The 22,267-nt window shown below is 48.2% G+C and overlaps 6 protein-coding genes across 6 annotated transcripts; 3 read left to right on the top strand and 3 right to left on the bottom strand.

The window, feature by feature from the left end:
- Positions 1–1,653: 1,653 nt before the first annotated feature.
- On the bottom strand, positions 1,654–2,842 carry N7447_001902 (glycoside hydrolase family 75 protein; the record flags this gene model as incomplete). Its single annotated transcript, XM_057226178.1, has 6 exons — positions 1,654–1,727; positions 1,779–2,009; positions 2,061–2,209; positions 2,265–2,401; positions 2,453–2,518; positions 2,573–2,842. 6 exons carry the CDS (start codon positions 2,840–2,842, stop codon positions 1,654–1,656), a joined length of 927 nt encoding a protein of 308 aa, XP_057090194.1.
- A 1,307-nt stretch (positions 2,843–4,149) lies between these two features.
- Positions 4,150–4,593, top strand: N7447_001901 (mitochondrial 54S ribosomal bL33m domain-containing protein; the record flags this gene model as incomplete). The annotated part of the gene is made up of 1 exon (XM_057226177.1): positions 4,150–4,593. The coding sequence occupies one exon, from the start codon at positions 4,150–4,152 to the stop codon at positions 4,591–4,593; it is 444 nt and encodes a 147-aa protein (XP_057090193.1).
- A 658-nt stretch (positions 4,594–5,251) lies between these two features.
- Positions 5,252–9,383, bottom strand: N7447_001900 (uncharacterized protein; the record flags this gene model as incomplete). The annotated part of the gene is made up of 5 exons (XM_057226176.1): positions 5,252–6,853; positions 6,902–6,952; positions 7,002–7,722; positions 7,784–9,082; positions 9,157–9,383. The coding sequence occupies 5 exons, from the start codon at positions 9,381–9,383 to the stop codon at positions 5,252–5,254; spliced, it is 3,900 nt and encodes a 1,299-aa protein (XP_057090192.1).
- A 2,516-nt stretch (positions 9,384–11,899) lies between these two features.
- Positions 11,900–13,943, top strand: N7447_001899 (serine/threonine-protein kinase; the record flags this gene model as incomplete). The annotated part of the gene is made up of 7 exons (XM_057226175.1): positions 11,900–11,942; positions 12,036–12,158; positions 12,219–12,330; positions 12,381–12,585; positions 12,644–12,799; positions 12,851–13,335; positions 13,388–13,943. The coding sequence occupies 7 exons, from the start codon at positions 11,900–11,902 to the stop codon at positions 13,941–13,943; spliced, it is 1,680 nt and encodes a 559-aa protein (XP_057090191.1).
- A 1,151-nt stretch (positions 13,944–15,094) lies between these two features.
- On the top strand, positions 15,095–17,817 carry exg2 (putative exo-beta-1,3-glucanase; the record flags this gene model as incomplete). The annotated part of the gene is made up of 3 exons (XM_057226174.1): positions 15,095–16,288; positions 16,341–17,353; positions 17,406–17,817. The coding sequence occupies 3 exons, from the start codon at positions 15,095–15,097 to the stop codon at positions 17,815–17,817; spliced, it is 2,619 nt and encodes an 872-aa protein (XP_057090190.1).
- A 202-nt stretch (positions 17,818–18,019) lies between these two features.
- Positions 18,020–21,906, bottom strand: N7447_001897 (hybrid sensor histidine kinase/response regulator; the record flags this gene model as incomplete). Its single annotated transcript, XM_057226173.1, has 2 exons — positions 18,020–18,313; positions 18,379–21,906. The coding sequence occupies 2 exons, from the start codon at positions 21,904–21,906 to the stop codon at positions 18,020–18,022; spliced, it is 3,822 nt and encodes a 1,273-aa protein (XP_057090189.1).
- Between the last annotated feature and the right edge of the window lie 361 nt (positions 21,907–22,267).

The following is a 22,267-nucleotide window of genomic DNA, read 5'->3' as shown; positions in this document are numbered from 1 at the left end:
TCGTCCTGCCCAGGTGTTGTTGACGCTTAACTTCAACGATTGTTCCCCCCGTTTCTACTAGCGACTAAAACGACGCTCAAAATGCCCCCCCTCTGCATTTTGACCCAGACCCCCGTCCTTTTTTAGGAATACACTCAAGGCTTTTTGAAGACTATTGCAACTATTTGTAGGCTTGGTCGCGGAGCTCCCCACCTAGATCACGCGATCATGGAAGAGAAAGGAGCGGCTCTGAGAACGAGAATTTGTTTCACTACAGACGAGTATATGGACGGTCTGGTACAGGTTTCAGAGCTACAATTGACAAGGCTGAGTTTGACCTGGACACAAATGATCATCTACCAGGGGAAATTGGTGTTGGGCCTGAAAAGGGTAGGGAGGAAAAGGATCTGACTCCACAGTATTAACACTATAAATACCACTAGCAATAATGAAGCTATGATCTAATCAAAGTAACGAGCCGTGTATCCACCATCTACGGGTAAGCATACTCCTGTTACCCAGCTTGCATCGTAACTTGCCAGCACCAAGGCCACCTTAGCGACTTGTTCCAGCTAGCTAGGTCTATTTAACGGATGGCAGCGGTTACGGTCTTCCTATGGAGTAAGATTCGTGGTCGTTTCTAGGAAATTAGCAGTCTAGGTAACTACAAAGCTGTTGAATATGGTCTAAAAACAAAAACAAAGGCAATATAGAACATACTAGACCTGGAAGTGACCTTCCGGGTGGTCCATGACCTTAGAACCTCCACCCGATCCTGACTTAGGCTTCCGCAGAGCCCACAAAGCCCAAAGCCCAACCCACGAATGGGCTGGGATTTAGACCCGGCTCTTAGGCCCACGATAGGGCGCACCGACATACACGTCTCACCACTCCGAATATTTCTATCTCTTCAAACATTGAATTCAGTAGGAAGACCTGACTTTTCAGAGGAATACCGCACTAGAGGGCCAGGTAGAGTACTGAAGTCACTGTCAACCATTTCTACTTTTTATTATTGAAGGAATTTTCAAAATCACTGACAATGACCAATTATCTACAGGGATCCATCCGGTGCTCACTTCCTAGGTTCAATTACAGGCTGCTCGTAGATATTGCCAGGTGCCCTTAAGTTCTGGCAAGGGCCAACCTTCACTTTGGTCCATGTATAGCGACTGAAGTCGTGAATTATAGTTGTAGCTTATACTTCATTTGCAAAAGGGGTTCCCCATTAGTGGCCTGTTCTTGGCTTTCAGCTCGCGGTTATACAAAAATGGCGATAGTAAGCGCAAGTCTCCGACCATTTATGCAGTTACCGCGTATGTAGCCATCTACAAACCCCAGGGCCTAATAGTAAAGGATGATCATTGCTTTGTTACGCGGTAATCGGGGAATCCGCACTTGCATGTTAAAACCCGTTTACCGAAGGAACGACGCGCTAATGCTAATTCCAATGCCAAACCCGCTAAAGTGTCTATAGATCAAGGGAACAGGAAGGACAAGCCGAGGAATCCTTTACTCCATATGCAAGTATGCAAGTCTTATTCTCACTCTTCGTACGAGGTGCTCCGTGTATAACCTAACACACATTATCCATAGCTATCGAGCCCTCCATATCTCCACTGTCTAAGCTATGTTTTCCCTTGGATCAAATCCCACATGGTTATCTGGCTTCAATTATTCAGCGGCACACTTTCCACTCTTGCAAATCAAGTTATCAGAGCAGTCATTCTCATCGGAGCAAGAGGCACCTAGAAACTTGATTAGTAACCATGAAGAAATAGGAGAAGAAGAAATCTTACCGGCACAGTGTCCCACCCATGAGCAAGTACCTCCAGTAGGGGTGGTGCTAGAGGTAGTTGTGGTCTTCAATGTGGTTGTGGTAGAGCCACCACCTCCACTCAGGTTGAGGTTCTTCGCAAGAGCGGTCATGAGCTTGTCACCCATAGAGCGCAGTGTGGTGAAGTTGGTGATGTAGTTCTTGGTGAGAGCACTGCTGGGGAGGATCGAGTTGGCACCAGTGAAGAGGATGTCTTATTGGATTAGTAGCTGTCGGACTAAAGTCGTAGATTTTCCAAACTTACAGGTAACATCAGCCTCTACGTGGCCGTTGTTTCCATTCAGATCATCATCGGGGAAGCAGGTACGGGCCATCAACCATGAGGCCTCGCCGATAACCTCGGGGTCATCGCCATCGGTGTCTCCAAAGATACCGTAGAACATCTTTCCACCACTAACTTTGAGTTAGAACAGGACAGGGCTAGAACATTAAAAGGGGGAAACCATACCAGATAACCGCACCGATGTTGTTTCCCTCAAGAGCCGTCTCGTAGGCTCCTGCAAACGTGTCGGGAATCACAATGAACGGCACTTCATAGGCAGCCAAAGCACCGAAGTTGGTCTCCGGCAGGCCATCGGGGTTTCCCTGCACTGGGTTAGTAATAAGATCTCAGACAGACGGTGACAGTCAACATACCACACACTTGTAGTCAAGGCCGTCGCAGTCGACATCCATATCCGCGGTCCAAACAAATGCCGCGCCCTATCATTGATTAACATGTGAATCTTGCAACTAGCTACTGGTGAGAATATATACCTCGCTAAATTTGGACCAGTCGCTGTGGATGGTCACTTTCTTAGCTCCGCTATCGCTGCTGATGGGATAGGTTCCTTTATTTGCGGCAGTGGTAGCCTTCGCAGCAGCGCTCTTCAAGGCAGCCACGGGGATAGACGAGCCAGCGGCGAAATAGCTTCCTGGGGGACCAGCGTTAGGCTTGTTGAACTCGGGGCCATCCACGGTTTGGGCCAATCCTGTGCCCAACAAGGCAAAAAGGGCAAAGGGAATTGTGCGAGTGTAGGTCATCATGACTGCGGTAGAAAAGAATGTGAAAAAGATGATTCTTGCTTCTCAGGGCCGGGGGCAAGTGGTCCTTTATCAACACTTCTGGATCCTGAGACATCAAGCAATTAGACTAGTAGATACCACTCCGGCGAACCGAACGGCGAATTGCCATCGAATGACTTTTCTTTTACATAGTTCATATCACCTCGTCAGCTTCGGTTATGCAGTCGATCCTTCAGCTCTGCAAAGGGTGAGACATACTAACTCAGAAGAGCCGAAATACTACGTTATTCAGCCACAATAGCTGTACTTGGACATTACTAAGACCAGTTTGGGATTATAGGGAGGGCCTCAGGTGATTTGTGCCTGGATGGCCGGGATTACTGCGGGGGAAAGAGTTTCAGGGCCTGCACAGCGTCACATCGGCAAGACGGTGGTGTAAAAACGACCTTGCAGACCTAACTAGAACTTTCTTAGTTGCAGATACTAAGTATATTAATTATCAAGGCGCTGGTGCCGGCCTACTCCGGATTAAGAAATTTGGGAATTTCTTGGAAAGATCGGCAACCCCAACTCAGTTCGCACATTTGGGGACATCCACAGCTGACAAGGCAACCAATAATCAATATCCTACTGATCATCCACGCTTCTGTTAAAGCTTATACTGAATTGACGATCAGTAGATGACCGAAAAGAGTAATTGCTATGTCGGAAGAAAATCCAAGAACTTGCGAGGGCGTGGTAGGTGCTGGCCCATCGATAGGCTCAGGGGGTATATAAATAGCGAAGCCTTTGGTGATCCTTATTAAAGCTTCAATTATTAGATTAATCCTGCGCCCCGCCAGATTGCAAATAGTGGAAGGATCATGTATCTTTTGTATACCAATTCTAGTTATAAGGTCCATGAACACATAAGCCCAAATCTCGAGCTAGCTAAAGAGGGAAAAAAAAACAAAGCAATAATGTAAGACTGGCTCAATCGACGAAAATTAATTCTAAAATATAATACAGAAGTGTAAAGCGGACTTTGGAAAAGTGAAGATTCTCTTACTTCAAGCATAGTGGATTGCCCAAGGTAGATAACACGTGGTTGAGATGCTCTTTACAATATATCTTCCTGAAAATAGAGAATAGATAGACTATATATACTGCAATGTTTATGTACCTTTTATATGGAGTTACCATACAAAAGAAACCTTTGTAATCTTCACATTGTTATCCCGCGGGTCCACTCACAATAGGTAAATGGTCCCGAGCATAGCACGATTAATCCATGTACTTATGCTTAGTAAGTTCAAAATAATTCCGTGTGAGTTGAATCCCGGCCAAAAATGACTAAGCATGTACCACGTGACCTACGGGAAACGCTCAACTCCAACCTCGAAATTGTTTCGGAGAGCCAACTCGACCAAGCACCCCCGAGACGCCGCCCAAGATGGCCAAGAAAGGTATGTGGGACGAATAAACTCGAACTTTCAATCGCACGATGCACCCGCCCCTCCGCCCCTCAATTGGGACGCGAAACGGGGCGATGGGCAGCGAAAACCGAGAACCCCCGGATTCATTTGCGGCCGAGGGCTAACATTGTCTTTTTCCCCAACACAGCGAAGTCCCGTACCATTGCCGTCCGGCTGATCTCCATGGCCATGACGGGTTATTACCGCACGATGATCCGGCCCCGTGTACACCGTCCTCTGAGCATGATGAAGTACGACCCTGTCGTTAAGAAGCAGGTGCTTTTCCTTGAGGCGACCAAGGGTGGAAAGAACAAATAAGCTATTCCATTCGGGACCATTTTTCTTCAATTCGATTGTTGTGCGCCTTGAGAGAGATATCCGCCTTTCCACCGCGATGCCGACTGATTTCGATATCTTATTTTCCTCCAATCTAACTTCGCCTCTTGCGTTCGTTGCAATCGCCATTCCGATACCTTGAACGATATCTCGTACTTTTGTGCGGATCTAGGGCAATGCGATAAGGGTGTCAGGGGACCAACCCCCTGTATGTACATTATTTTACTGGATGCAACCGGGAAATTGTGATTTCCCCGGTTTCCCCGGTTTTTCGGATATTCTGCGGTAAACCTCCTTTTGTTGGAGCATTGTGTTTGGCGTTAAGAGCAATACAGCTTTGGGTACCTCAATAAAACTAAAATAAATATCCCACATTCCACTTATCGCCTTCCGAAGCATGAGCCCTGGTCGTGGGCTTTTCTCATATCCATCCATTCATGACAACGACTGATTTTTATAAATCAATATTTCAATATCCATGACTTGGCGCACGCGCCTTGATTTTGATAGAATAATGAGAATTTGCGCAACATGATCAAAGTATAAGAATGCAGGAATGGCCTCTCAGGGCCACCTCAAGTTGAACAGCTCAGCCGGCATCTTGGCTGAAGCGCTCATTATAGCGATCTCCTTCCAACCGTCAGCTGGGGCGCCTTGATAATGCATCAAGCATCTTACCTCGAGTGCGGCGCTTACCGCGGCCTCGCGTAATGCTGGCTTGGCCGGCTGTGTTTCCCCTACTGTTACCTGAAGCCAAGCCCTTCGGACTCAGTCGTCGTTCTCGGCCATCGGCTGAATTTCGAGGTCTTTTTGGTGGCCTTGGGTTCGCGTGTGAAGATTGATCAGTCTTATCTATTGAGCCCTGCTGAGACCTCCCCACCAAAGGTTTGGTGGCAGGCTGCACCTCTGTAGTCATTTCAATCGAAGTTTCCTCCTGTGCCACAGACTGGCGAAGACGGCTGTAAGTCCGTTTCTGCGTCCTCTTGGCTTCCTTGGTTTCAGACTCTCTTCCAGAGCTGTTGTCCGTTGCGTCTGACATTCGTCTGGCTTTACCAACCTCTGTTTTGGTGAAAACCCGCGTCCCCTCGAAGCTGACTACTTTACGCTTGGTGTTGGGCTGTTCGTTACTGGCAGACTTGTCAACAAGCGAACTGTTAATATTTCCAAGAGCGGACTGGGGTCTTTCGCTTATGCTGTCATCGGCGCTGGGAGGTTGCATCCCGAGAACCGGGTTAACTTGATTGGGATCTTGATTCATTTTCAGAGACTCAACTGGAACCTTTTGCTGTTCTTGGGATTTCTTGGGGGCATCATCTGGCATCGAAGCTCCTTGGAGATCTGGAGTTGACATAAAGAGCATTTCGAGCTCAGCTGGGTCATTAAAAAGTGACATGCTATTTTCCCGCGACAGTCTGTCATGGAGACTTGAAAAGGGAACGATATGACCGTGACCAGCAGGGAATTTCGGCAGAGAGTCAACACAATCGCCGTGTTTCAAAGCCTTCGGGGGGCTAAAAGTATTTGGCGCTAGAGGTCCATCTGTCTGCATGTTTCCAGCAGGCTTGCGAGCCACATTGTTTGATTGTTTATTTTCCAAGAGATCATCGTTTCTGGCCCCTCTTGGCTCCAGTGCCAGATTGATACCTTCAGTCCCCTCCATATTCCCCGTGCCGTGAAGCTTGGTGCAAGACGTATCGCCAGTGGTGGACGGCCGAGCAAGCGAGGACTGAATGATGTCTTCCAGTTTCTGCCATGTCTGCTCGAAAGGCTCATCAGGATGTACCTCGATCACCTTCGCAAACCCTTCTCTTATTGTCGCTTGCCAACTTTCAGCCTCTTGAGCCCGGCGGAGGAGTGAAATTATCTCAGCGTCAGCCTCCTCCCCAACCTTCTCCAAAGCCGATGACCGTGATCTGAGCATGGCGAGGTTTTCTTTCATTGCTGCAAGCTCTTCAGTCTTTTGGGCCGTTTCTAGCTCAAGTACGTCGGCCCTCTTTTCTGCTTCCCGCGCCGCTTTCTCTTTCAGTGTTACAGACTCGGTCTTCAGCCCCAGGTTCGCTTCGAGTTCGATTGTCTTTCCGTTTGCTTGCTGAAGCTGTTCGCGGAGCCTCTCCCTTTCCGCGAAGAGAGTGGCTTCGGAGCTTTTCAGTAATTGTGATTGGGCCTCATTGGCCTTGGCCTCTGTGATGTGTTTTGAGCAAGAGACATTTAGCTCCTCAATTCGTTTCTGTGATTCCTGGTGCTGCTTTTATCAGTAAAACACCTCAAGACTATGCTCCGCATTGCTTACCATGGAAACCTTTTCCAGTCGCTCGTCCTCGGCTTTCTTTTCGGTCTCGGTCTCCATACTGTTAGCGAACCACTGCCTCATCAGGCACGGTCGGGCTTACCAAAGATCTTTGGACATTTGCAAGCTGCGCCTGAAGGTTACTGAAGTCTCTTCCTAGCTTCGAATTTTCTGTCTCAAGACCTTGGATTTGTTCTTCCAATTTAGCTTTGATCTGACCCTGCACTTTGATGCTTGCGGCGTGCAACTCTTCTCGGATTCTTTGCTCGAGCAATTGAAGCTCGCCTTGCAAGGCGGTCTTCTCAATTTCCAAGCGGGCATTTTGACTTTTCGATGCTTGCTCATTAGTAACAGCTCCAGTCAAAGCATGCTGAAGATGTTGATTCTCAGATGATTTGCTGGCAAGGTGCTTTCGAAGAGATTCAACCTCAAGCGAGATTTCTTGTAGTTGAAGTTGCAACTGCGTGTTCTCATCGAATTTCTTAGAAATTTCTATCTCCAGAATAGGGTTTCCTGCCGGGATTCGAGCTTCGGAAAGCTTCTGGCTGAACGTTTCTAACCCGCGGACAAGGTCTGTTTCTGTTGTTCCCACGGCCTTGATAGAAGCGTCAAGGCCATCGAGCATTGGCTGAACAATCTGAAGCTGTTGTTGCAAATTTCCGTAGCAACTCTCGCTATTAGCAAGTTGTTTGAAAATCGACGAATACGGACCGAGATTGCCTTCGATTGTTTGAAGGGCTTCTTTAAGGGCTTGAAACACATTTTTGCTCATTTCTGTGCTTCGGTCAACGTTACTTGTGACCTGACCAGCCAGGGAGTTGAAACTAGAAACAAAGTCAGTCTACGACATGTGTTGTTCCTTTGCCACACTTCCACAAGACTTACCGAGATGTTACCTCCTGAACACTGTTGGTGAAGGCTTGAACATTTATGGATTCGGCAGAGCACTGTTCTTTCAACCCCTGAACCGAAGCGAGACAATGCTCAAGCGCAGGACTCAGTTTTGACAGGATATTGTCCTGGGATTTGACCCAAGATGTGGTAAACAACTTGCAAGCAGAGTCAACTTTTTCGGTCATCCTGCGCTGATCGTTTCTGACCAGGCCTAAATATCGTGACTGGCTCTGACACTCATTTTGGATGTAGGCCTCTAGAGTCACGATTCGCTTGTTCTCATTTGATAGCTGCGTCTTGATCAAATCACCTCTTTTCTCTGAATGGTCTAAGGCTTCCCTCAAACTGGCAACCGTTCCCTCGGAAATTAAAAGTCTTTCGCGTTGATCCCGAATTACTTCTTCATTGGTCGAAACTTTCAATTTGATCTCATTCAAACTGTGTTGGATCTCGATTTTCTCTCGATTAAGAGACATAGTTGCATCTTTCAATTCTTTGGCTTGCTCCCGGACTGCGCCATATTCACGGCCAAGTTCGTTGAGGACACCTTTGAATGTGCCGAGTTTCGCCTTCCACTTGTCTATTTGTGCGCGCTGAGATCTTGATTCAGATGATGTTTTGGCGAGCTGTCCTTGGCATTTCATGAGACGGTCCTGCAAATTAAGATTATCTTCCTTCAAGCCCATGTTCTCATTCGTGATTTGCCGCTGAGCAACTGTAGCTGCTTGCTCGCTTTCCTCTCGGTGTCTCATTTTCGTGATGAGAAGCTCAAATAGATCATTCTCACTGAGCTGAACACCGCTCTTGCCGCCAACGGGCGGTGCCTGTTGATTCGAAGATGTTTCCTTCTCGACACGACGTCGCGGTGGCACCCTAAGCTGATTATGGACAAGCTTGAGAGGTGCGCGAGAGCATGGGTTCTCCTGGATTTCTTGCCTCTCCCCGTGAAGCCGTTGTACCTGGATTGTCTCGAGCAAGGCAGATTCAGGTTCATCCGTCCTGTCAAAGTCGACAACACGCTCTTGACCCAGGTCAACAGCCCTTCCCGTAGGCCCAATAGTCTCTCTGTGGATATCAATCCCGGTGGGTTTGTTTGGCTGGCAAATTATTACTTCTTGCCTTTGTAGGAAACTTGGTTTACCCTCACCCGGTGCAGAGCGACTGCCGCTGTTTTTGTTGGGTTTAGGTGCTGTTGAGCCTCGGCTTGGTGGCTGAGAAATCACAGGTTGTCCCGCGGGGATTGATGCCTTGGGGGTTCCTTCTTTCTCGCCGCTGCGATGATTGAGAGGACTGACACCAAGAGAGCATATTAGTTCATTGTGAACAGTGGTGTCATCTGAGATCAGCCTGGGTCATCTACATACGTGTCTGGCCTGGCTGGTTGATGGTTGCGACTTGCCTCCTCTCCCATCGGTTCCATTGAAAGTCGGGCATTATCAATTGAAGGATGGGGGATGGGTGCCTGCTTGGTCATGTTTCGCGAGTACAAGGGCTTGTGTGAGGCGGGCTTGCTGAAGGAGAAATCTAGAACATCAATGCCGGAACTCTCTGGGTGCTGTAGCAGCGGCCGAGGCTTTTCAGAGCTCTCCATAATGAAATTTGATTGGGAGTGATGGAGAAAGTAGGAAAGACGAAGAAACGGCGAGGTCGAGAAATGGTATTCACGTCGAGAAAGCTATGGGAAGGAGCTACCCCGTGACCAAGCCATCTCTAAACTTCCATTCTCAGAGGTATGCAATAAATATTCACATTGAAAACTTGAAATATTTAAATCAGGATAACATCAAAAGCGAAAAGGACTAAGCACAGTTCAGACACAAAATGGTATGTAAGTACTGCCATTTCGGCTAGATACTGGCGTTCAGGTGAAGCTCATCTAGGGCTGGGTATGAAGACTGAAGAGGAAGACCAACTCTATTTTAAGAAATAGGAGTCATTCCCTATGTTAAACATGTTTTGCCTGGCAATATCGTCCACATTACGGGGTAAATATGTAGAGATGCATGGATATATACGTGGGTACACTCGTACTTTCTCAATGCTGCAATTTGTACTCCGTACTCCGTATGGCGATTCGTATATGCCATTAATCGACTCTTATATCAAGTTTAGGTAATAGAGTATATCGATTCTTTGAAATGTATATATTACATATTCAAATCTCTTCTGTTTTATCTGCTGAGACTTAAAGATGAGAACAAATATGCCAACACAGAGAGGCCACGTAACCGGAGACTGTAATTGTCACGCAATGATATGATCTCTCTATTTATCACAAATTTCGTGCATATAGTACATATGTGATGTAAACAATATAAATAATATAAACAGCCCCATCTCGGCTTGGTTTCTTGAAAGTCAAAATAGCCGAAACCCCTTTGTTTTACGAAACGCCCAGTTGACAAGGATCATCATTGAATCCCTGGAGCCATTTAATAAGCTTAGTGGGTGCTTGCTCTCCAAGGGTCGTCCCTGACAGGGACTTAGAACCCTGCACTAACAATCTGACTGCGCCCGCATGCATATGCCAAGTTTCGTGGAACCAATGATACTCAAATTGATAGAGCCAAAGTGTTAGACAAACAACGTGTCCAGCATATCTGCGCCCTAGTGGAGCAAAACGCCAAAAAGACCCGCCTAGAATCCGGGCTTGATCCAACTGCAGCCGACAAAAGTCCTGTATGTGAGGAATCAAATCGAACATCGAATATTCTACAGGCATTCCAGGACCGTTCTACGCGACAATTCCCGAGACAACTTTGCGTTTGGGCCTAGGGAGGTCAATAACGTGGCGTCCACGAGATATGGGAGAAATATGTAGGACATCTCACACGCGTGGCAGAGAGTGATCAGTCGATTGCATGTTTCTAGGATAGCTCCTGGTTGGTTCTAGAATCAAAGCATATGTGATTACTTGATATTCCAAATTGGAACTCCAAGGAATCAGAATAAGACAGAGAACCTGGTCAGATCATCAAGTTTCACACAGTCTCACAAAGAGAGAAATCTTGTAGGGCGTAGGGTACACTGAATTCCTAAATAGTGATCTACATCGTATTATACATAGCCCTCTCGTTTACCACACCCCCTAAATCCCCAAAGAACACCTGTTTCAAATTGAATTTTGATCACCAGGATGTTCGTCTAGGATCATAATGGACCAGTCACTGAAGTGAAAAGTCTGTGCATTTAGCGGATATCATAGCCTCCGCTCTGCCTAAGCGGGCCCCGGTCGAACTGGGCCAGGGCTATATGCTCTCCACCTAACTTCGTTCCTTAAAAGCCCGATGTTCGGAGACGGTTGGGGAGGGATATGTATATCCGTGTGGAAGTCGTCATCGTTCAACACCTCCATAACACATTATCGTAGATCCAAGAGACACGAGAATCGATATCTCCCACAAAATAACTAGTCCTGAATAGTAGGTGCACGATGTAGATCACACGGCATTGAAAACCAGAATAAGCATAGTAAAAGTGCCTTTTTCTTTCATCCCCCTTTCCCCATTTTTTTGCGCGTCACGCGTGATTGGCCCGCAATTACTGCCATTTCCTCCAGACCGCTCACCCGCTTCATCCCCTTTCTTTCATCTGCTTCACTTCCCGAAGACAAGAAATTCTTGGTGTGTCATTTAACAGGTTCTTTTCTACCTTGTCTCCTTTTTTTGGTTCCTTAACATACCCGAAACTGGTGTGTTTCGCGAGCTCCCAGGCCCTCACGTTTTCTCGATATACATATCCTGTAGGCTTCGAACCTCAGATCTCGTTTATTACTCTGGAAGAGCTCTGGTGGCCTTCTTGTTTCATCTAGTCTCGTCTAGACCTCAGAAATTTACATTTAGTCCTACATCGTTAATCTTCACCCGACTCTGAAACATTCGACCCCCGCTCAGCCGTTTTACCTTCGCAGTTCAACCTCTCATGGAGATTGCGATTTAAGCTCAATATTCGCCGAAAATCCGTCTCCTCTATATCCACTCGTGGTTTGCTCGAATACCGCTTTTGACCCATCATTATTCAACCGGAGGGATTTTGTGACAAGTGTGATGTTGCTAGAAAGATACTAGTCAACTTTAATTACTTCCACCATCGGTTTATCTTCACAACATGGGAAACACCCAGGGGAAACCAGTGAATTGCAACGATGCAGGTAGGTTTACTGCTCACGATTCAGGACGACAAGTCTTACTGAGTCGCCGAGGATTATTTCGAATTATATGCTAATCGTTTTTTTTTTTACTAGTCAACCTCAATCATTTCCGGCTCCTGCGAGTTGTTGGAAAGGGCGCATTTGGAAAAGTACGGATCGTCGAAAGAAAGGACACAGGTCTTACATTCGCCCTAAAATATATCCGCAAAGAGGAAGGTTCGTTGGGAGCTCCAAAGCTGCTGAGCTGAGAGAGCTATAACTGACAACTCGTTTCAGTGGTCCGTTCAGAAAGCGTACGAAATATAATTCGTGAACGGAGAATGCTCGAGCATCTGAACCATCCGTTCCTTTGCAACTTGAGATACAGTTTCCAGGACATGGAGTATATGTGAGTAATCGTGAATCGACCCTTACCACCCACTACTGACCGAGTTGAAGCTATATTGTGGTTGATTTAATGAACGGCGGCGATCTTCGATTCCATATCTCCCGAAAATGCTTCACAGAGGATGCGGTGCGGTTTTGGATGGCAGAACTGGGGTGTGCCCTGAAGTATATCCATTCGCAGGGTATCATTCATCGAGATTTAAAACCGGACAATGTCCTGTTGGATTCCGATGGGCATGTTCACTTGGCTGATTTTGTAAGTTCTATCAGCGTGGATCGCCTTTACGTGAGCTTCGGCTAACTTGAGTTTGCAGAACGTGGCATCGGATTACCGACCAGGCAAGCCTCTTACAAGCAAGTCAGGAACACTAGCCTACTTAGCTCCGGAAGTCTACGAAGGAACTGGTTATACCTTTGAGGTCGATTGGTGGTCATTAGGTGTCACTTTCTACGAGTGCATCTACAATAAGGTATGGGAGATCGGTTCCTCCTCTATTGTCCCCGTCTAACTTTCAGTGCAGCGACCATTTGAAGGCCGAAGCCAAGAAACACTGAGCGAAAATATCAAGAAGGCGCAACCAAAATACTATGTCACCAATCCCGCAGTATCAGTAGGTTGTTTGCGGGCGTTGGGATCATTGATGCAAAAAGACCGGAGTCAACGAATTGGCGCTATCGGGTTTGAGAGCTACACCTCACACATGTTCTTCAACGAAATCGACTTTAACGCCCTGGAGCGCAAACAGATCCCGCCAGTATTCGTCCCGTCAAGCGACAAAACCAACTTTGATGCGACCTACGACCTGGAGGAACTACTCCTTGAGGAAGCGCCTTTGGAGGCCAGAGCGCGCAGGCAAAAACCGCGCGCTGAATTAAGGGATGATGCTACTGCGAAGGAAATCCGAGATGATGAGCTTCATCGGCTCATTGAAACGATGTTCGAACCGTTTGACTACACTCTGACTAGTTACCAAGGCAATGCCGCGGAAGCTATTGCCGCTGTAATGTGGGTTTATCTTCCCATCTAGACAATTGCCTGTGCTAACAATGTCTTTCAGAAATCCCGAGGAGTGTTTACCAATGGCCACAACCACCCAAGGGAACATCATAATCCCAGCGAACCCAACCGTACATGCCCGTCAATTCTCACAGCCCGACCCGTCTAAAAATACATCCACCATCCACGCCGACGGCTCGCACTACCGTGCTCCACCGAGTGAAACCATGACTACACTCAGCGAGACACTCGACCCCAATGATCCCACAATTGGCCAGGCTCCTTCTTCCCCACCAACCCGCTTGTCACCTTCGCCGCCGCCTGCCCCGTCCTTCCACCGACCCCTTCCCCCCAGCCACAACAGTCGACACCGCGGTGCCACCCGGCAAATGAGCAAAAGTGGAGGCGTACAAATGGTTCTGAACGAACATGGCAGCTGGAGTGAGCTGGCCCATAATGCCCTTCCCGCAGATGGAATGGAGAATGGTGATGACAAGGGCAAACAAGCCAATGGTATGTTATCATTCTTCAGTCGGAAGAAGGGCCGTGACCGCAGTCCCAAGCCGACTGAGCCCGGTGTTCTGGGAAAAGAGGGAGCCAGACAGATCATTAGCTGAAAGGCTCGCCTTTTGTGAAAACCAATTGGCGCTCATGCGGGTGGCGCTGTCGTTGCTGACAATATACCCGCACAATATGGGCTATTATGCCAACCTGTATGGTTTCTGCTCACATTTGAGTGTGAAATCTTGGCCCGGAGACCAGTGCTATCCAGTTTAGCACCCAAGGAGGTCGGCGATTAAATCTATTAAATCTCCTTGGCCTTGCCACCACTTCGACACGTTCCGGTTCCCGCCCCATTGCGAGCGGCCGGAGGGAGACGGCCTTGTTGACCCTGTCTGATTGCATTTCTCTGCGTTGATCTCTGCAGCAAGAGATGCAGTGCTCGACGCACCATCTCCCTTTCATTCTATTAGATTCCCCGGGCACAGCGTGAATTCATTTATTTCAACTCTTATCATATCTATATATCATCCTTGTCATGTCTCTATATTTCCCCTCACAGCTGTACAGATACTCACGGCAGACACCGCGCTTTGATTTCTTTTCTTATTCTCTTTCGGTAGGCTTTCACTTTTGTCTCTTTTCCGCAATGATGTCTTTCACCTTGTATTGTTTTGGAGTTTGCATACCCTGAATCGTTGATATGAACCTTTGTATTTTGGTTAGAATGGACCGGAGCTTGCATGTCCATGTGGACTGGGATGGGTGTATTTAATGTTAGTTGCATGTCAATATATAAGATTACTTGGACTCTCACATCTAGTACTTTGTATGTTGAATATTCATCCGTTGCGCCGAAACCATTCACATCCTTAATAAATGTATGCATCACGGTATTAAATTAACATGGATATATAACATACAATAATATACAGCAATATACAAATGAATTCAGGGGAACAAATCCTATAAACCTTCAAGCCGGACATTATTTTGTGGTGGACTTGGCATGATCTCCCGTGTGGGGAAAAAACAAAACAAAGCCATACAAAATCCCTTAGACCGACCCGATATAGATCCCAAGAATTCCAAGCCAGGCTGGGCTTTTTAATCCCACGTGTTATCAAATCCAACCTCGACACATCTTACATTCCTCTTCCCTTTTCCATCGAACAGCACCAGCCATCCCCACGCGCGATCAACAATTCCACATTCCACATCCCACCGATCAGCGCATACCACAGCAAACACCCCCCACCCATCTGGCATGCCAAGCCAATCCCGAGACAGACGGGACCGGGACCGGGATCGGGATCGTGATCGCGACCGCACACGCGAGCAAGAGCGTTCGCGCCGCCGAGACCGAGACCGTGAGTACATCCGCGGCCGCTACGAAGACGACGAAGGTGCAGCATCCAGCCCTGGTAACGCGCGCACCGCAAAATACCGCTTTCGCGGGGAACCTGGTTACGAGTCGAATTCACACAACGAGCGCGATGATTACGATGAGGAGCGTGAGCGGCGCAGGGAACGTAGGCGCAGACGGAGGGAGGAAGAGGATGAGGCGGCAGGACTTGCTTACGGGGAGTCTGGGGAGAGGAGGAGACGGGATAGAGAACGGGAACGGGAGAGGGGGAATTCTAGGGTGAAAGACTCGCCTGCTGCGTCACCTAGCAAACGGCAGGATCGCGAGAGGCGGTATCGCAGAGAAGAAAGTCCGAGTGCGAGTCCTGTCCGAGAAAGACGGAGGGAAGTTGATGTTGATGTTGAGGCTGAAGCGCGACGACGGAGGCGACGCGAGCGCGAGCGCGAAAGAGAAAGGGAGCGTCAGCGGGAAATCGATGCTGCTGCGTCGTCGGCGAGGAAACATCGCAGTACTGAGTCTTCCAGTAGTGCTGCGCATCTCTTGAGTGTTGATGCTATGGCACGTCTTGCTGCTGAGCATGAGGATGCGGATCGCATGGAGCGGTCTCGCGGCGGAGGCGATACTCGTCGGGAACGAGAAGCTCGGCGACAGCGGAAACGAGCTGCGTTAGACGATGCTGCTGCTGGTGCGGCGCTTGGTGCTGGAGTTGCACAGGGTCGCTCACGCCATCAAGCGGGCACGCGAGTTGTGTCTGGTGCCCATTTGGAAGAGGGATATAGCTCTGATGCTCGGGTTCGTCGTCGTGGAGGTGGTGGAGCTGCTGTGCATGATCATTGGAAAGACGAAGACAGCTGGGAAGGTAGCTTGGAGAGTCGGGGGCCACCGGCTTGGAAAATCTGGTCTAATTGGTCGAGAAAGAAGCGTATTCTGGTCGGATGCCTGCTGGGCGTGATCCTCTTGCTTGCCATTGTCATCCCGGTTGCGCTTGTTGTGTCAAAAAAGAAAGGCTCAGATTCAAAGTCGAGTTCCTCGGACTCTGGTGACAGCAGCTCTCCTACCTCTAATTTGGGTAGCATTAGCCGCGATAGCATACCGGTAAATATCCATCCTATAACCTTGATAGAATTTGCTGACAACAGTACTTCAGAGTTACGCCAAAAACACCGTCCTGGATCCATTTATATGGTACGAGACCGATGGGTTCAACCTCACTTTCACAAATGCCACTGTTGGTGGTCTTTCCATCATGGGCATTGACTCCAAGTGGGATGACTCTGCCCGGCCGAACGACAAGGTGCCCCCTCTCAACAAGCCATTCCCTTATGGCTCTCAGCCGATCCGCGGAGTCAATCTAGGCGGATGGCTTTCTATCGAGCCATTCATTGTCCCGTCCTTGTTCAGCAAGTGGCCATCCAACGCCGGTGTCATCGATGAGTATACATTGACCAAAAAACTCGGAAACTCTGCGGCGGGCACGTTGGAGAAACATTATGCCAAATTCATTTCAGAATCAGATTTGAAAGAAATCGCAGAGGCCGGACTCGACCATGTCCGCATCCCATATGCCTACTGGGCCGTGGCTACCTACGACGGCGACCCATACGTCCCCAAGATTTCGTGGCGCTATCTCCTGCGTGCAATCGAGTGGTGCCGCAAGTATGGACTGCGGGTCAAACTCGACCTGCACGGACTCCCCGGCAGTCAGAATGGCTGGAACCACAGCGGCCGACAGGGCAGCGTCAACTGGCTAGAAGGATCAGACGGGGATCTCAACCGTAAGCGGTCACTTGATATCCATGACCAACTCTCGAAGTTCTTTGCCCAAGATCGGTATAAGAACGTGGTGACGATCTACGGTCTGGCGAATGAGCCGTTGATGCTGAAGCTGCCCGTCGAAAAGGTCCTAGATTGGACCAAGGAGGCAGCGGAACTCGTCCGCAAGAATGGTATCACTGCCACTCTTGTCCTGCACGATGGGTTTCTGAATCTTGCCAAGTGGGACACCATGTTCCAATCTCACCCGGACAACATGTATCTCGACACCCATCAATACACCACCTTCAACACGGGCGAGATCGTCTTGAACCACACCGCCAAACTGGACGTAATCTGCAATAGTTGGTATCCCATGATCAAGGAGATCAACACGACAGCTTCTGGGTAAGTTAGACATGCTTTCCTTCTGAAATTTCATGTGCTAACACACAATCAGATGGGGTCCAACTATTTGCGGCGAATGGTCGCAGGCAGACACCGACTGCGCGCAGTATGTGAACAACGTCGGTCGAGGTGCGCGATGGGAAGGGACCTACGATACCAGTTCCACTAAGGCATATTGCCCAACAGCGGACGAAGGAACCTGCAGCTGCGCAGATGCCAACCAGGACCCATCCGATTATTCCGACGCCTACAAGAAGTACCTGCAGACATATGCCGAGGCACAGATGTCTGCATTCGAAACGGCGATGGGATGGTTCTACTGGACCTGGCGGACGGAGTCAGCTGCCCAATGGAGTTATCGGACAGCTTGGAAGAATGGGTATATGCCTAACAAGGCATACAGTCCTTCGTTCAGGTGCGGAGATACAGTGCCTGACTTCTCTGATGCAGAGGAGAGTTTCTGATATGATTTTACATTTACTACCATTTTACATTTTGCATGTAGCGTTTGATACTTTTGTTTGCATAGATACCATGGATAAAGACTAGATTTCTTTCTTGCATATGATTCCAATGCCTCGATCTGTATATTGGATATCTTCCCCATCTCAGCGTTCTCCGAACTCAAATACCCTCCATCTCAACTCCGATATCATTTCATCTCATCTATGCCTCAAACCACCCTCCAGCTTCCCATTCACCAGGCCTATAAACAACCTCCTCCCGCACCCACTCAAGTCTAACACCCCCAAGCAGCCGATCCACCCTTTGGAAATCAATCGGCTTCATAACCCACCCATCAAAGCCCGAATTCATATACATCGTCCGATTCACCTCGAGCAAGGAAGCAGAGACAGCGAAAATGGGAATGCGAGGCGCAGGCGTGGTCTCATTAGCCAGCTCTTGCTGCTCGTATTCTCGTATCATCTGCGTTGCACCGAGCCCGTCTACGATAGGCATCTGCGGGTAGAGATTGAGTGTTAATATATATACAGATTGAGTTAGGAAATATATGATGGACGTACTTGTAGGTCCATTAACACTGCGTCGAAACGAGTGGGATTCGCTTTGTAGGCGGATGCGCATTCCTTCCCGTTGCTTGTCATGTGCACCGTGTGGCCAAATTTTTCAAGGCGCTTTTGGACAATACTGCTATTGATCGGGTCATCTTCTGCGACGAGGACGTGGAGATTCCAGTCCATTGTAGGCGAGGCGCTTGGTTGGCGGGTTTGGGGCTGGTTGGTCGGGGATCTTGTGGTTGGTGAGACCGAGGAGTTTTCTCTGATAATATATTTGGATGTTTCTGATGATTGCTTGGAATCTTGAATTGGAAGTGAAGCAGTTGGTTTATCTGGTTGGTTGCTCTGGTCAAGCTGTTGGCCAGAAATGGAGAGGTTTCTTGATCCGCCAGTTTTCAGGCTTACATCGACGTTCATGATGGGTTCCATTGATTCAAATTCTGATTTTTGACCACATTCACATTGAATGCCCCCTTTCTCCTGGTTTGTTACACCACGTGAGGATGAAGTGTCTTGCTTTGTGTCTTGTTTTCTTTCATCCTGCAGATGCTCGTTTGACGTAACACATGAGTTCTGCTTTTGACTACTGGCTTCATCCGGAAGAGGAAATGAAAGCCTGATCTTGAAGCAGCTTCCCTTGCCTTCTTCAGACTTCAAGCTTAATTGCCCATTCATATTGCGTACGATTCGGGCGACCAGGGCGAGGCCAAGACCTAGCACACTTTCGGTTTCGAACACATTTCCACTTGAAGTACCCTCGTATGACTTAGGATTCTGCAGATATCCCTTGTTGGAGACTTGTTCCAGCTCACAGAACAATTTTTCGACCGTTGCTTGGGACATGCCAGATCCGGTATCGTGTATTGCCACTTCGACGCAGATATGATCTGGCTCCAACAGCTCCGGTATGACACAAGACTCGATTGTTACTGCCCCAATGGATGTATGCTGTATAGCATTGCTTATCAAGTTTGTGATCACCTGGCGTACCCGCCGTTGGTCTCCAAGGACGGGAGGTAGGGCTGCATGTTGAATTACCTGCAGATCGACATGCTTCTGTCTTGCTTCTTCCCAAAATATGTCTGTTGCTTCCGTGAGGGTCTCTGGGAGATCGAATACCTCATCCTTTATCAGCTGTTGGCCGTTTTCGGCCGTTGTGAGGTCTAGAAGGTCATTGATGATGTATACCAGCGACTTGGAAGCCGAGTGTGATCTGAAAATGTGATCTCGCGCTTCTTGATCCAGAGATCCATCGAGAACAATCTCCAGATAGTTGATGATGGCATTGAGAGGTGTTCTGAACTCATGCGCAGAATTGGCGAGTAAAAGCCTCATCAGCTGGTTATTCTGCAATGTAGCCTCCTTCTCTTGCCATATATCGGCGAAAGTGCGATATAACAAAGATAGAACAGATGCCTTCCCAAAATCTGTCGAGGACCACCCATGCTGTCGACTTAACCTCTCTGAATCAGACGCGAGGTTTTGACTTTCCAAATCAGCCCGGAAGAAGATAATAAAATCACGACCGTCCAATGAGAGAGGAACGTAGAGAAATCCGGAAAGATGATGAAAGCCAGGTGAGTAAATGAGATCCTGAAAATCGGCAGCGATATCTACCGACCAAAATACAGTGTCATTCTCTTTGGCTTTCATGTATTCAAACAATACCAGCACTTCCTGTGAGTCGACCGGTTTCCCCAAGATCTTGGCCTCGCCCATGATTGACGCTGCGGCGGAATCTGCTCCGAACAGACTGAGAAGATCACTGGGTGGAGTCTTGATAGCTTGGGTTGTGCTTGATTTATCTAGGGAGATGCCTGGCTCTCGAGATTGTAAGGGCAAGGTGTAGGACAGACGCTCAATGTTACTTGAAACCGCCTCGGCTACAAACCAACAAGCCTTCTGGGTGAGCGGATGGAGCCTTTGGCTACTGTCGTAGGACTGACATGATATGAGACCCCAAAGCTTGCCAAACACATTTATTTGAATTGACAAACATGCTTTCACAGGATTGTCGGTGTTCGGCGTTGGGAGTGCTGATGCTGCAGAGAGATATGTTTTTGACATGTCGAGGGGCCTTTTGTTGGTGGACGCTCGATACACAAGCTTTGAAGTGCCCTCGCTTCCGGAACAAGAGGAGCATACAATATTCCGTGTATATAGTCTCTTCAATTCTTCGGGGAAGGTTGATTCCGGGAAATGCATGCCTTCGTAGGAAGTTAACACCGACGAAGGATCAAACGCATCGCCGACCACGATTCCGTTGCGATCGCTATCAAAATGATACATGGTCATTTTGTCAAATTGAACAAGACTTTGCAAAGTGCTGATGGTATGCTGGACGAGCGCTTCCAGTGTTTGAGCATTTGCAAGTCGTTGGAGAATCCGAGGGATGGTATTGAGAAGTTCCGATGAGTCCGGAACATTTCTGTTGCTCGTGTCAACATCCTCGAAAATTGCCCCAGAAGTCATGTCCAAGCTCCGACTATCCGATGCTGTCGCTTGACTTTCGCGATTCTCAAAATCGGAGTGGTCCTTTGTCTCTCGACCCTCAGGCTGGAGCTCGCATATCACATAGTTCTTATATACTGTGCTCGTATGCATGGTACACCAAGTACTCTGGGTGTATCCGTCCGATGATAAGATAGAAAGGAAGAAAACCTCAGGGCCAGAATCCTCGACAGAGTAGTCATCGCTCAGGACAACTTGAGCATGAGTAAGAAAGTTGTGTTTTTGGGAGGGTGGCAATATATCACAAAATGTTCGAAGCTCGAAGAGTTTACCAGGAGAGTGTCCAGTGATTTCCATCGAGTTGTCGCTCGCTATTTGCACTACAAAGTTACCGTTGGATTCTGTCATCACAACGAGTGCACCGAATGACTGAATGAAAATGTTCTCTTCATCTTCGTGCGAGTAGTATATCCCCTTTGTTGTTTTGTGGAAGTCAAGGATCTCGGCACCATTTTGCACAGTATTTCTCAATTGTGCAAAAATGTCGAGATCATGGCTTGCGTAAGATTGTCCTGTTGAAATCTCGCTCCCGCCACCACTCTGATGCGGTCGGGTGGGGTGGCCCGGTCTCTTTGAGACACCATCTTCAGCATCCATGCTCTTCCCGGGTATATTCTGGTTCTTTTGCTCATAGCCCGCTTGTTCATCGGCGAAGCCTGCACTCCATGTATCCGAAAAAGGAGATATCGGTGTTTCAAGCTTATCGAGGGAAGGTGTCTGCAGGGCAGATGAAGGCGTGGAATCAAACGAGACAACCGAGCGAACAGGAAAGACTCTTTCCGCCGAGTCAGTGCCCAGTTGGGGCAATCTCAATTTCGGGGATAGCAGCTCGGTTACCGTTGATATCTCAGTCTTGTTGTCAGACATGATACACATGGTATTTGGTATAGACAGAGTCCGCGCAAGACTTTGCCTCCTCCCGGAAGGCTTTTCTTCTTTCTTATCATTCTGGTCATGGTCATTCGGTTCATCGTAAATGACCATCCAATCGCTGTTGTCTTTAAAGTCAAACGGTGAAGACATGTTTCAGTCTTCAATCCTCGGCAGAGAGAACTATTGAGAGCGGTTCGAACTAAGAAGACTACCAGCGTTAGCAGGAAGACAAGCACCAGGTTTGACAGGAAGCTGCTCACGGAAAGGTAGCGGTGTATTCACGCGGTCAAGAAATGACTTGCAACATCAGTCATTGTGTATCAACTGTAGTTTGGGCAGCACGCAGAATATATGAGAAAATTATAAGTTGAAGGGTATATGGTGTGATATTGAAAGTTCTCCACGAATTGGCATATGTCAACCGGGGTTACCAAGGGGGTTTCTTCCCCAGCTCATGCTTTATCGTGCGCTTTCAACCTATCAAAGGATCAGCCACCGGAAACAAGCTTCC

Source organism: Penicillium robsamsonii (genome assembly GCF_028829455.1).
Source record: "Penicillium robsamsonii strain IBT 29466 chromosome Unknown utg000001l_segment0_segment0, whole genome shotgun sequence".
Lineage (NCBI taxonomy): Eukaryota > Fungi > Ascomycota > Eurotiomycetes > Eurotiales > Aspergillaceae > Penicillium > Penicillium robsamsonii.
This window is presented reverse-complemented; position numbering and strand designations above follow the sequence as displayed.